We start from the raw sequence: 14,229 nt of genomic DNA, 5'->3' as shown, positions 1-14,229 counted from the left end.
TCGACTGTCATGTCACCAAATGCAACCTGTGAATCAGATGGTCATATATGGCCAACATCATTTATTTTTGTCCATGTGACTCCATATGGAGAGAAGTGGCATGTGATATGGACTAATCCAGGGGTAGGGAACCACATAACAGCGGTGGGAAGAGCCAGATGCAAAAGTGGACATAACAATGGATGTGACTCTTACCTTTGCACAGTAGGTTACATTACAGCTACACAAAAGCAGCCAGAGGTTTCCATGCAGACTCCCATCTTTCTTACAGAAAAGCAAGAGTTCAAGGACATGTTACAGCCAGGCAAAAACACACACACACACACACACACACACACACACACACACACACACACACACTAAAAGGTGGTGTGGTGGTTATTGTTTTTGCTGACTACTATGCTATGTATTTTTGTGTTTTTATATTGTAAACTACCCTGTGATTCTTGGAAGAAGGGCACGGTAGAAATTTAAGCAAGCAAGCAAACAAAAAACATGACCTGGGAAACCTCCCAGAGGTCATACAGCGAGGTCTGGAGGGGTCTGAGTTTCCTCATCCCTGGACTAGCCCCTTGTGGCAACTCAGAAACAATGTCCTTATTATTCAAGATGTCAAAGTATCCTTAAAGCATATTAAGGAAATTAGACATGAGGAAATTACAGCCAATTTATTTTGTGACCAAAATATTTTTAAAAATCACTTGAGACCCTGATGTGTTGTAAAGCTCTGAGCAGGAATATTCTCTCTTCTGAAGCTGAATTTTAATTAAGTGTTTTCTCCTTAATAAAAATATCCAAGCAAATGTTTACTCCCCTGTGCTCACTGCCAAGGGAAATTACACAACAGATTTCCTTACTTACGCTGGCGGTGAGCAGTGAAGTAGCCAAGTTTGCTGGTAATATCAAACTGTTTGGGGTGGTTAAAATAAAAAGAGATTGTGAGGAGCTCCAAAAGGATATCTCCAACCTGGGTGAATTGTAATTAGAATGGCAGGCGTGATTCAGAATAAGCAATTGTCAAGCGTTGTACACAGGGACAAAGAATCCTAACTTCACATATATACATTTGGGGTCCAAACGGGAAGTGATCTAGGGGTTGTAGCAGCTAGCCTGATTGAATTCTTCATGGTCGATGCCACGCAATGTGTCTGGCATTCTCCTGTCGCTCTGCTTTGTTAGCTAGCAGCACTAAGTAACAGAGATTTCAGCCGTGGGGGGTTCTGCCCTTGTTTTGCTATCCCAAAATGATTTGCCTTGTAAACCATTATCATCCCACTGCTCTCCCAAAAAGGAATGATAGACATGCTCATCTACCCTTAGTGGTAGCTGTTTGTTAACTCATGCAATTATTCTTGGAACAAAGACACACTGCCAAGCAATTTTAGGGCTTGCCAATATGGAGTGCTTATTTTAACTGGCAGTTTTCAGCTTTATGACAACAAGATACATTTCAGTCTGAGGAACTCATTAATAATGCTTCAATCCACAGGAGTCGTGTTTCTTATTTGGACTTGCTCAGCGCTGGTTGGTTTCTTTTCTTTGTGTGCCCTCTCTGAACTTGCCGTGCGCGAGATCCGAAACCCAGGGTTTGCAGTGACTCTGTGATATACTTTTGGCTGGGGGAGACACACAGCACCACCAGCAACTTCGCATCGCCCCCTAAGAAGAACAAACAAGACATACATATGCACAGATTTTTTTCCAATAAATTGCAAAATGCCAACCAGAGTGGATCTTGTCCATTTCACAAGGCAAAGCATTTATTTAGGGTAGGGTTGGAAGGGCTAAATAAACACTATTTTTAAGTAAGCTGCTGTGCAAGGCCATAATCTAACTCTGGCATGATTATCTATGTGAATCCCAATGTAACCCTTTTCTTTTTACATGGGGGCTCATTCGATAAAATTTGCAGGAGTGCAGGTTTCCCCAAAGACATATTTCTAACTGGAAGATGACTGAAATGGCTAGCAGGCCAGCCACAATGGCATGCACAGAAAACGACTGCCTTCGAGGAAGAAGATTCCAGGGGCAGAACAATATTGGTGTATGCAGACGGCAGCTCTTTCATATCTATATGACTGTATTTGTAGGTGTCTGCATCTGCAGGGGAGTGTTGGCAGAAGAGATAGTAAGGTTTGTGAGAAAATTGTACACCTCCGAATCAGAGTGCAAAGATTAAATTCCAGGGGCCTCGTAATGGAAGCCGTAGACCTAGTGGAAATTGCTGGGTTGTGTCTTTTAATAAGGCTGGTCCCACAAATGGTGTGGGCAGGGGAAATAGCAGCTTAAGTATAAAGTTAAACAAAGAACTTTGCTGGATTTAAGGAACATGCCAAAGGCGACACTCTTTCAAAAGTTTGAGTGAACCCAGGCTTCCTGATAATCACATTTTAAATTTGAGAGGACGCTTTTCATTGTGTTCTCACCTCATGAAATTATAAATTTATTCATAATTTCACATTTTCCAGGAGCAGGATAGAAAAACATGTATGCCTAGTAATGAAAGGTGGTTACACATGCACATCTCAGTTCACACAAGCACTGTTTTGGGCTTGTTTCAACCTGAGTATAGTTACTTCAGTCCTTTTCTCAGTTCAAGTTCTTTGGCTTAATTATGGGCTTGTGCACAAGATAAAGAAACAGCCAAATAGATAGAATATGCATATGCTAATTTTTGGCATGTGTGGAAAGGCTTCCATGTCTTTAGTAGGTACCAAACAGGTAAACCTTCAACAGGTGCAGCTTTCCTCACCAATGCAATGCAGTGGTGGACAAATCTTTACCTGGTGAATGCATGCTTGCTGCATAGCTGCCACAGTTTGAAGAGTCATGCTTAAGCAGGGAGGAAAGCACACCCCAAAGCCAGAAGACTTCTGACTCAGCATCCTGTTTTATCACCATCTGGGTTTCTTGAATTTAAGATCAAGGTGATAAATATCTCACACAGATGAATTTCAAACTGAATGGAAGAAAGGCTGAACGCAGGAGTTATTAAAGCCAGCTCTCCTCACCTATGGAATCCTGAAGTAAATGGGTAAGTTTGCTGTTTCGATATGGCACATGAGAGCGCTGTTCTGATATGGCTCCAAGCACATCAGCCAAAGCAGACAAGCTGCGGTTAATGAAGGATGTCTCTCTCAGGACTGACCCGGTCACACCAGACATGCCTAGTGCACAGGAAAAGAAAACAGAGCAGTGAGAACAAGCACAACTCCATGCTTCCAGACACCTGGATATACGGTACACTTCTCATACAGAGGTTCTCATTACTTTTTGAAGTGATTCTACCAGGTCAACTTCATTTTATTTTAATACATTCACAAGGGGTGAAAGTTGGCACTGACAACATGGGACAAACCCACTTAAAATAAAACAAAACCTGTTTCAGCTGAATTGACCTTCAGTGGCGTAGCGTGGGTTGTCAGCACCCGGGGCAAGGCAAGTAATTTGCGCCCCCTAACCCATGGATTTGCGCCCCCTAACCCGTGGATTTGCGCACCCTAACCCTAACCCCCAGATGTTGTGCCTGGTGCGGCCGGCTCCCCCCCCTGCACCCCCCACGCTACGCCACTGTTGACCTTTCCCTCCCACAACCTACAGGGATACCTGAGGACCATTTTTCCTGAGGGGAGGAATTACAGCTATGGAAAGAAAAGACAGACAAGCTTAGAGAGCCACTCACCATCTAGCTCAGACTTCCTCAAATTCAGCCCTCCAGATGTTTTGAGACTACAATTCCCATCATCCCTGACCACTGGTCCTGCTAGCTAGGGATCATGGGAGTTGTAGGCCAAAAACATCTGGAGGGACGAGTTTGAGGAAGCCTGATCTAGCTTATAGTGATTCTGCTGAGGTCTTTCCCTCCCCTACTGAAGGAGGAGATCTAGCTTTCAAAAAATACACTACAAATGAATACACTTGCCCTTCTTTTTTTAAAAAAAGCTTTTGTAGTCATTGCATTTTTTTGCTTTTATTATGAAGTTTTAATTAATATTTTTAAACGCTTTTTTATAAGTCGCCTTGTGACATTCACCTGAAAAGCATCATGTATACATCTTAAATAAATAATAAACCAATATTGACTCTGATAAGACATATATACCAGTCTCACAAGTTGATGATGATGACACATTAAAATTAAATACAGTGATACCTCGGGTTACAGACGCTTCAGGTTACAGACTCTTCAGGTTACAGACTCCGCTAACCCTGAAATAGTACCTTGGGTTAAGAACTTTACTTCAGGATGAGAACAGAAATTGCTCAGCAGTGGTGCGGCGGCAGCAGGAGGCCCCATTAGCTAAAGTGGTACCTCAGGTTAAGAACAGTTTCAGGTTAAGAATGGACCTCCAGAATGAATTACGTTCTTAACCCAAGGTACCACTGTACTGTGGTACCTCGGGTTACATACGCTTCAGGTTACATACACTTCAGGTTACAGACTCCGCTAACCCTGAAATAGTACCTCAGGTTAAGAACTTTGCTTCAGGATGAGAACAGAAATCGTGCTCCGGCGGCGTGGCAGCAGCAGGAGGCCCCATTAGTTAAAGTGGTGCTTCAGGTTAAGAACAGTTTCAGGTTAAGAACGGACCTCCGGAACGAATTAAGTACTTAACCTGAGGTACCATTGTTGTCTAAACGGAAAAGCTGATGTGATTTTATCCAAGCAAAAAAATGTCTTCCAGAAATTGAGCAGAGTTTAGGCTACAGTTCTAAACCCATTTACTTGGGAGTGAGTCCCACTGAACACAGATGGATTTAATTTTGAATAAACATGCTTAGGATTGCAGTGTTAACCTATTTATTATGTAAAATATTAGCGGAGACAAATTGGCGATAATCACTGCAGTTCATTAATGATGCCGAGTGGTGCCACCTGGAGATCTGGTCTTTCAAAAGAACAGACCAACAAATGGTTGCCCTCAAGAAGCAGTGGAAACATCTCAGGATTGCTCAACTGTATATTGGCTAAAAGGGGGGGAAGTAGAAGAAAGCTTTAACACCCACAACAAATAATATGCTTATCTTTTAATAGTGTTTTTTTTAAAATGTGACCAGTGAAAAGAACTCTTGGCAGCAACGTAAAGAGCTCTTTCATAACATAGGTTCAGTTTTCAAAACATTATTTCTGGAATGTTGCATTTGACTGAGAGGCTTTTCTTGGTAAGGAAGCTTGTCCTTTAGGAAATAAATAATCAGGTTTCTGAAAGGACTGCGTTTGAAGAGGAAGAAAGCATGGGGGGAGGGAGGAGGGAGCCAAAGAAAACAGGAAATTGCTTACAGGATGCATCAACATCCCTCCTGGTATTGTTTTTCATAAGCAGGCTGAAGAAGCCACACTGAATTATGTTGATCTGGACAAATATTTGATGTATTTAAATCATTTGTGAGCTTTAAATTGCAGGCATTCCTAGGTGGTTTAGCACCAGAAAGGTAATACCTATTAAGCAGCAGCCTGAACAAACTTTGTGCTGAACTGTGACTGTGCATCAAGGTAGGAGAGGAACTGGGGAATTCAGGCTCCTCTTAACAGCTATGTCACTGAGTGCTTATGCTCCAAGATCAGTGACGGTCAGGAGCTGGGCCTTAAATTTACGCAAAACAACAGTTCAATGCAATACCGTTCAAAAATTAAAATTAATGGCTATGCTTTTTTAAACAACAACAACAACTGCTAAGGCCTCTTGGCACTAGAAAGTTTTTGAAAGATGCCTGAAAGTCAAAAGTGAGGATGCCTGAAGAATCTTCAAAGTGTATATGGTGTGCATTGCGAATGGACAAAGTAAATGCCACTTTGCTCCAAAACTAACCAAGAAACCTCATTGTATTGCAGGGGTTGGGAACTGAATCTGACTTTGGGCCAGATACTTATCTGCCTCAAGGATCAAAATTGACAAGTGTGTGGTTGCACCCATCACCTGATGCCATAATGATATCAGGTGACTGACACCTGTCAGTTGAACGGTGCTAAGAGCAACATCTTCTGAATATGTGATTTCAGTGCCAATTAGCTTATTAGTGTTGGGGGCAAAGCTTCAAAGATGCCTTGAAGTCCATGGAGAGGGGAGAATCCATCTTAAAAATGGAGTATTTTCTCCTCCATTGTTTGAATACAAAACACTTCCTCTAGAGACGGAGACTGCTACAAATTTTCATGCAACATGTCACTGGTATTTGGTGAATTACTAACTACCGCATTTTTCGCCCTATAGGACGCACCGGCTCATAGGACGTACCTAGATTGGGGGGGGGGAAATAAAGGGGGAAAAAATATTTTTCCCCCCCCAGGCATGGGGCTGGGGCGGGGGAAGCCTAAGCTTCCCCCTACCCCAGCCCCCAGAACAGGTGTGCACAGCTTCGGCATCGCTCTGGGAGCTTGCCGGGCTGGGGGGGGATAGCTTCCTGAAGCCTGCATTCACCCCATAGGATGCACACACATTTCCCCTTCATTTTTGGAGGGGAAAAAGTGCGTCCTATAGGGCAAAAAATACAGTAAATACTCAATTTAGGAGGGGTGGGGAGCACTCGAGGAATATTTGGTACCAGGGCCTCTACCCAGACCAGCTTTTAAAGATCAGGAAAGAGGGTATCAGTGGATTCTAGGAAAAATGGAAGAGGGGGAGTTAAAAGGCAAATGAATGACTCTGGTGTGATATGGAATGCCTCAAAACACAACGGTAATTTAGCAAAAGATCAGAAAGATTGTAACTAAATAAAACCTTGAAGGTATGTTAATAAAGTTTAAGAGCCCCACTTGGGAGCTCTGTAGCTGTTCTTTGCAGGCTAAGCTCTTTATGGATCTTAAGTAACCAGTCCACACTCAACAGGCACACGGGCCTGACATTAACAGTTTAACCAGATCCATTTCAGATGTGGTCCTTGGAGTGGAACATGTTGTCCACAGCTTCTACATGCACTAGCTAAATTTACTCAGTGCAAACTGATCCCAAGGTAGGTTTCCACCTTCACAAGCATAAATATGTTTTGTCCCAAAGGTTACTTTACCAGCACATTCGCTGCCAGCCAAATCCACCAGCTGCAGTTTCGTTCTCATTCGCTTAAGTTTTTCTGTAGATTCATTGAAAAACAGCGTTGGAGAAGAAGCTCTAGAAGGAAGGGAGGGCTTGTCATCTTTCACTGAGCAAGGAGAAGTGAGGAAATGTTTTCTACCCATCTTTGGACTCGAACGGTCACCTGCCCAGGGAGTTGCTGGGTGAAGGAAAGAAAAATAATGAGAAAAGTTTATTTCTGACCCTGCAGAAGCAAAGTAAGACATGCAGGAGGGGTGGGGAATCTGTTCAGTTCAGTTTCTGGGTTAGGACTAAGGGTGGATCCAGTAATTATAACAGTTTATAATATTATTTTATTATAGTTCCATTTTTGTGATGGAATTCTATAGAAATGAGCTGTCTAGGCCTTTGACAAGAAGAGGAGAGGTATAAATTTAATAAACCTAACTTAAAACTGGAAAAGCAGGAGTCATAAGATGTACACTATACAATGTAGTGTATAGCTAGGAAGGAGCACCCACATGTTAGTCCCAGAATTTCTCCTAGCCAGTGGCTCTCAGGTTTTTCTCCAGCTTGAATTTAAATAATAGGAAATGGTTGCAGCGAGTTTCAGATTGGAATTCAATGTCAGCATTAAAGCAGACTAGCCAATTACATTTCTGATCTGCTTTTTTAAAGGCTGGATATGAAGTAAAAGCAAAGCAAATACTTTGTATGGGTAGTGGCTTCCATGACAATCCTAGAGGTATTCTAGAAACAGGCAACTTACCCAAGTTATCCTCTGAGTCAGCCTTTGTGGTTACTGTCAAGGTTATCACAAGATGAGAACGAGAGGAATGAGCGTGGACAAGTGTCGGGTGTTTGACTCTCAGTTGTAAGCCCTTATTAACTAGTTCCAAAAACTCCACAGCATCTTCAACAGGCCTTACAAAACAAAACATTTTTGCAGGATTTTTAAAAATGCTGCAACTTAAGCATGAGTACAGATGTGCTCACTTCCCCAGGAGTCTCATATTGTCCTAAATATTGTTTCCATTTCCCCACCACCACCTAAAGCATCTGTACTAAAACTGCATGTGTTATATGGTGCATTTGTAAAACAACTCAGTTATTAAGATACAGGGGTCAATTTTATACCTTGATGCTTTGATGTAAATTGTAACAATCATGTTCAATGATAAACAACATCTGGGTAACTATGAATAACATTTTGACAGTTTTAGGTGTCAATCTTGAATATTTTCATTGTCCATCAAGACACTATAGTTTTGTAGAACTGTAATTTAGATTAATAACAGTGGAACCATCTTTTGCAACACAAATTCTGAGAACATTCCTACAACAGTATTCATTTAATTTAACCAAGGACGAGGAAATCCAGATCTGAGAAGCTCAAAAGGAAGCACATGCCACGCAAAAAAACCATTTCTGCATCTAAGATGAATGAATGTATGTATTCAAAAGAAATCTCGGGATTTTTGTTCATCCTGGGAACCTGGCACAGAGAGAGATTAAAGGTGAAACAGACGTCGCTAAACATGCAAAAACAATTGCAGTGCGTGGTTCATCTTGTTTCCTCCCTGCTTTGAATTATGCACAGCACCTCCAACTGAAATGCAGGGTTTAACAGGAATTGTGAAACAACCTAATTATATGGAGACTGTCGGCTGTTAAAAAAAGATAATATTGTATGATGTGTTGCCAGCTACAAACTAGCATCTCAGTCTGGAGAGAGCATCACTCTTCTGTCATGGATGCCAACCCAAATAAAACTGGTCAGATTTTTCTCATCACTTTTTCTGACTTCGCCCTAGTTAGATTTGTTTTCTAAACTAATTTTTCCTAAGTACTAGTTACAGGTAGGTAGTCATATTGGTCTGCCATAGTCGAAACAAAATAAAATAATTCCTTCCAGTAGCACCTTAGAGACCAACTAAGTTTATTATTGGTATGAGCTTTCGTGTGCATGGTATCTGAAGAAGTGTGCATGCACACGAAAGCTCATACCAATAACAAACTTAGTTGGTCTCTAAGGTGCTATTGGAAGGAATTATTCTATTTTTTACCTATGTAGTGAGACTTAGCTATTCATATGTCCAAAATATCATCTGAATACCTAATAATACCCAAGAAGGAAGAAATGTCATTGAGAAACTGACAGCACACCAACATTTAGAAAGAGAAATTCTATGTTTTTAACAGAATTTCATTTTTTCTCAAGGGAAGGAGGATGGGAGGAAGACCCTCCTCTGAGGCCAGGAAGTCAGTGTCCTATTTTCATTTCTGGAGGAGCAGGCATCTCTCCCCTCAACTCTCAGACACTTCAGTTTAAGGTAGCTTGGAGCTGAGCATTCAACATTCAAGGTCAACATGACCAGGGTGCTGCATAGAGTTGCCTGCATGCAAAATCAGCAGCTTGAAGACAGCATGAAAAGCATCTGCCACAAGGGGTGGGAGACGGCTGCGAGTTTAGTTTCTGAGGAGTTACATTCTGGGTCCACATGAGAGTCAAATGGGACTCAATACCCATTGACTGGTATTACAGATTGCTCAATCTATAAAAGAAAGAACTGGCTCTTCTTTCAAAGGCAGCTCCCTTTCACGATGGTGGCAAACGTTCGCTCAGAGGGAACGTACTCAAAGGCTAAACACAAAGAAAAGCACCCACCTGCTTTGCATAGCCAAAAAAACCAAACAGCACACCTTTGGTTCCCACTGGATATCAACATGCTATTTCTATAATCAGGTTAGGAGAATGTAACCAGTATGGTAGCCTATGTGCCAGAAGGTTTCAAGAACAAACTCCCAGCGTGCAATGTCTCCGAAGGAAAAGCACAACCATTCTTCCTTGGCTATAGATGAAACACTACTCAAAACCCCCATAACTTACTTTCGACTCTTTAGAGTAAGGGTGGCCAATCACCATGGTTCCCTTATTTTGTTTTGATTTGTCTTTCATTTTCCAGCTTTTTTGTATAAATACTTAATATTATGTGTTTATTAATGTTTTCCCTAAATGCACTGAATTTAAGACACATTTTTTATACATCTAGCAGGATGGTGTATATATATAGAGAGAGAGAGCGAGAAAGTGAGTCTTGGACACATAAACGTTTCTATAAAAGGAGCTTTTTCTTCCCTGAAATTTCTAAAAACTGCATAATAAAAAAACTGCAATAAAACCAAAGTCTCCCAAACAATGGGAAGAAAAAGGGGATCTTATGCTTGCCAGTTTTCTACCGCATGACACATATTCCAGCTTGCAGCAGATTTCTCCCTCGCTAAATCGCAGGACAAGGATGACTCAAGAGTGATACTACAGGCCTCAAGATTTCAAATACAAGCCATAACTTTCTTGGAGAGAAAGCATGGGCAATGGATTTTAGGAGGATCACAGAAGTTGAATACTTTAGTTAATTGACCTATGGCTGTGTGGAACTGGGGTAGGTCAATTTGGTGAGAAAGATGATAAGTAAGACTTTGGGAATCTATTACTCTGGTAAATTAGTTTTATCAAATGGCAACTGCCATCTTTCCTCATAATACACAAAATATAGGCTACAGTCACTGTATAGATTCTTTTAGTGAATTCTGTAGTCACTGCTTAGCCACTGACCATGTTTGGATGACCATATCTTAGCTTATTTAGCTGAGATATGCAAGAGGAGCTTTTGAACTATTCCCTTTGCCAGGAACCAGATTAGATCAGAAAGCCTCTAATTAACCAGTTTCCTGTTTCATCTTAATTAGGAAATGATGGTTCCCAGCTTCAGAACAAACTAAAATATTAAACCACAGCTTGAAGTTGGTATAATAGCCTGCCTTTTTCCAAAGTAGGTAGCCATGCTTTGATTGATTGGAGGGTTCTTGGTTTAAACATGGCTTGAGTGAAGGGGCTCCATGCATAACCAAAGGGTTGAGCAGATCTCACTTTAATAAGCCAAAATATGACCATTCAAACCAAGTCAGACCCTTTCAGCCAATAAGAAATAAATGTAAGAGTTCTCTCTTGGCAGAGCAAACCAAGAAGGAAAAATGTAACATGTGATCAGGCACTAGAAATTATGGTATTAGTTGATGACAACAGCTATGCTTTCTCAATATTGTGATAACTTGGTCTGCTCAGCTGTTACCTTGGGGTCCCTTCCAACTCTACAAAGTCTGATTTCCCCCTTCTTCCAAATAAATCATGAATTTATTGTTTTAAAATTGGTTTTTATTACACTGAATCCTAAACTTTTTGTCCTTAGGTATAAACATTATGAAGAAAATCCACTGAACCAGAATATTAGACTTCAGAAACGTTCAGATCCCTGATTGCAGAAAGAGCCATTAAAAAAAATTCTCAGTGGTCCCCAATTTTCTGTGGGGTGATCAATTTATGCAGAATACAAAACCAAACGGAGGGAATTATGTCAGCTCAACCCTCCAGCACATTTGGTGTATTTTTAATCAAGGATTTTTGGCAATAATACAGAACCACATAAACAAAGCTTGAGTGGTTTGCTTATGTTAGAGAAACCCACAGACAAAAATACTGTCTTAAATTATCTCTTTTGTGGGTGTAGTATATTATAGTTTATGAAGGAAATAAAAGGTCTGTTGTGTCTGCCTTCTAGGCCTCCCCTCTCAAAAAAAAAAAGCATAAGAAATGCTTGTGTTGTGTATTGTGACTACAGGAGTTTAAGAAGAGAGGGGGGAAATCACATTTCCACTGGGAATAAAAACAGTTATGGTTTTCTGTGGAATTTTACCATCTGAAACTGTTTTCAAAGCAAAAAACCAAAACAAAACCCTGAAACCCTTTCCTGCTTTCAACTATAATGAATTTCCAAGTACAGGCAAAGTTACAATATGTCCCCCTCCCCTCCCCTCCCCACCTAGAGAGCAAATAAGATTGAGACACTCCAAATCCTGAAAAACATTAGCTGGCAAGAGATCCCCAGGTGGGGGAACATTCAGAAAATATGTCTTCACACACACACACACACACACACACACACACACACACACACAGTGCGTGGGCAGAAAAAGTCATATTGCAGTGATGCTAACGAGTAACAAATGAGTATGAAAAGCAAGTTGATATTAACAATGTTACACAGATTAGCATTTTTTGTCACCGACACAGGCTGCATGACTTCTTGGTCACAAATGCACAAGAGTACTCACTCATGGGTAAGAAGTGGGATATCGCTTTTTCCTTCCTTATTTGTGATTATGTCCCTTTTGACACCACTCATTCTTCCATAGCTGTCTTTGGCCAGAAGATCAAAAACTTCATTATTATATACTTCCACGACAGAAACCTCAACCCAATGGCTTCCTGGCGGCTTTTCTGAAAGGAGTCTGAAAAAGGAGTGGGGAGAGCTTTAGCGACTGAAACAAAACCCTGAATAAACTAGGCTTGTGATCCAGGGGACTATTAAAAGCCCGACTTAAGCGCTTATCTAAATACCCCAAACTTCCTAACCATGAGCATGCATGAGAAACCCAGCCCATTATGTTGCGGCTGCGATATGCTGGGACAACTCTGTTGACAATACGCTTCAGTTGCACAGGCTCCACAGTTGCAATATCTGTGCAAAAAGTAGAACTTGAAAAGGAAAAGAGATTTGTTGATGAAATTAGCAATGCCAACGACATCTGCAAGATCTTTAATGTTTACATTCCCAGCCAGCGGCGGAAGAAACTGTTTGGGTGCCAGGGGTGGCACACCCAGGGGCGGGGCGAGCCGCCCATAGGGGCAGGGTGCACTGCAGGACCTCCGGAGTCTGCCTGCCTCCTTCCACTCAGCCGCCCTACAGCTGGGGGGGGAGGCAGCGGACGGACCGTTTGGGCAGCACAGAGCTTGCGTGCACCCAAGTGCACCTCTCTTAGGAGAGATGTGTGGCTCGGGCACACTGCAGGCCCCACGTTGAGTGCCCCCCGGCATTCTGTCACCCCCTCTGTGGTGACACCCAGGGCAGACAACACCCGCCGCACCCCTTTCTTCCACGCCTGTTCTCAGCCATTTCCAAATGGCATTGGTGGGTCATCAGGCTACTGCTGGCAATGAAGTAATGGATGACAAGCAAAGTTGCACTGTCCTGTGTACGGGAAACCCATCCTAGGTGCGGCATGGATGCAAAAGAGGCAGGCCTTACTGCACATGTGGAAGGGATTGAAAACATATTAGCATATTATGGGCTGTATCCCATGTTAGTCATACTCAGAGTAGATCCACTTAATGGACATGGCTCACTTAGGTCCATTAATTTCAAAGGGTCTACTCCAATTAGAACTTATTTGGAATACAGCCCCGTGTCTCTAAACGCCATTTAAAAATTCAAACAACCACTAGATATGTAATGAATCCTTTCTGTGCCACAGACTTTACTTGTCTGCCCGTACAACAGACTGCATGGTGGCTTAGAGTTCTTTCAGTTCCTGCCCCCTCTCCATTTCACATATGGGACAACCAGGAGGGAATATTCACAATGAACTTATTACCAAGAATAAACCATTCTTAGGGATCCTGTGAGGATAAATCTGGTTATATTTACACTAACCAATTTTTTGCATGGTATTTTATAGTACCAGTAGCCCATGTAATTTGCTGTAATCTGTCCAGTTAATCTGATTTTTGATACCAGTTACCTTCACTTTGATCAGAACATATTGGGTTGGATCCAAACATGCCCTTTTGTAAGTGAAATAGATGAAGAAGAGGAGTTTGGATTTGATATCCCGCTTTATCACTACCCAAAGGAGTCTCAAAGCGACTAACATTCTCCTTTCCCTTCCTCCCCCACAACAAACACTCTGTGAGGTGAGTGGGGCTGAGAGACTTCAGAAAAGTGTGACTAGCCCAAGGTCACCCAGCAGCTGCATGTGGAGGAGCGGAGACGCGAACCCGGTTCCCCAGATTACAAGACTACCGCTCTTAACCACTACACCACACTGGCTCGAGCAGAAGGGGTTTTCTCAAGGTGTATACTAGTGTAAAGTTTTATACGGGGTCTGTTAGCAACCAGGTATTGTGCAATCTCTTGCACAAGAGCTCAAGTTGTATGCTTGAGCTAAGTCTGTGTTGTGCAAAGTCTTCTACTAGCTCTTGTGCAATAGTTTACAGCACAGCACAACTACCAAAATTTATTCTGTTGGTGGATCTCTGGATGCAACTCATTATCTTTTCAACATACATTTCAGCCTATTTATGCACAAATGCCGTGATTCA

General features: G+C 41.9%; 1 protein-coding gene across 2 annotated transcripts in view; it reads right to left on the bottom strand.

Annotated features, from left to right (window-relative positions):
* Positions 1-1,379: 1,379 nt before the first annotated feature.
* KIF25 (kinesin family member 25) overlaps positions 1,380-14,229 on the bottom strand; it is a 47,130-nt gene continuing 34,280 nt past the window's right edge. For both annotated transcript variants that reach the window (XM_081188248.1, XM_081188247.1), the window contains 5 exons: positions 12,183-12,359; positions 7,780-7,934; positions 7,006-7,209; positions 3,012-3,167; positions 1,380-1,659 (listed from right to left, as the gene is read on the bottom strand). In XM_081188248.1, the coding sequence (XP_081044374.1) occupies positions 1,502-1,659; positions 3,012-3,167; positions 7,006-7,209; positions 7,780-7,934; positions 12,183-12,359 (850 nt within the window). In that variant the 3' untranslated portion in view covers positions 1,380-1,501. The remainder of the gene's footprint in view (positions 1,660-3,011; positions 3,168-7,005; positions 7,210-7,779; positions 7,935-12,182; positions 12,360-14,229) is intronic.

The sequence above is a fragment of the Podarcis bocagei genome (assembly GCF_964188305.1).
Source record: "Podarcis bocagei genome assembly, chromosome: 3".
In the NCBI taxonomy this organism is placed as follows: Eukaryota; Metazoa; Chordata; class Lepidosauria; order Squamata; family Lacertidae; genus Podarcis; species Podarcis bocagei.
This window is presented reverse-complemented; position numbering and strand designations above follow the sequence as displayed.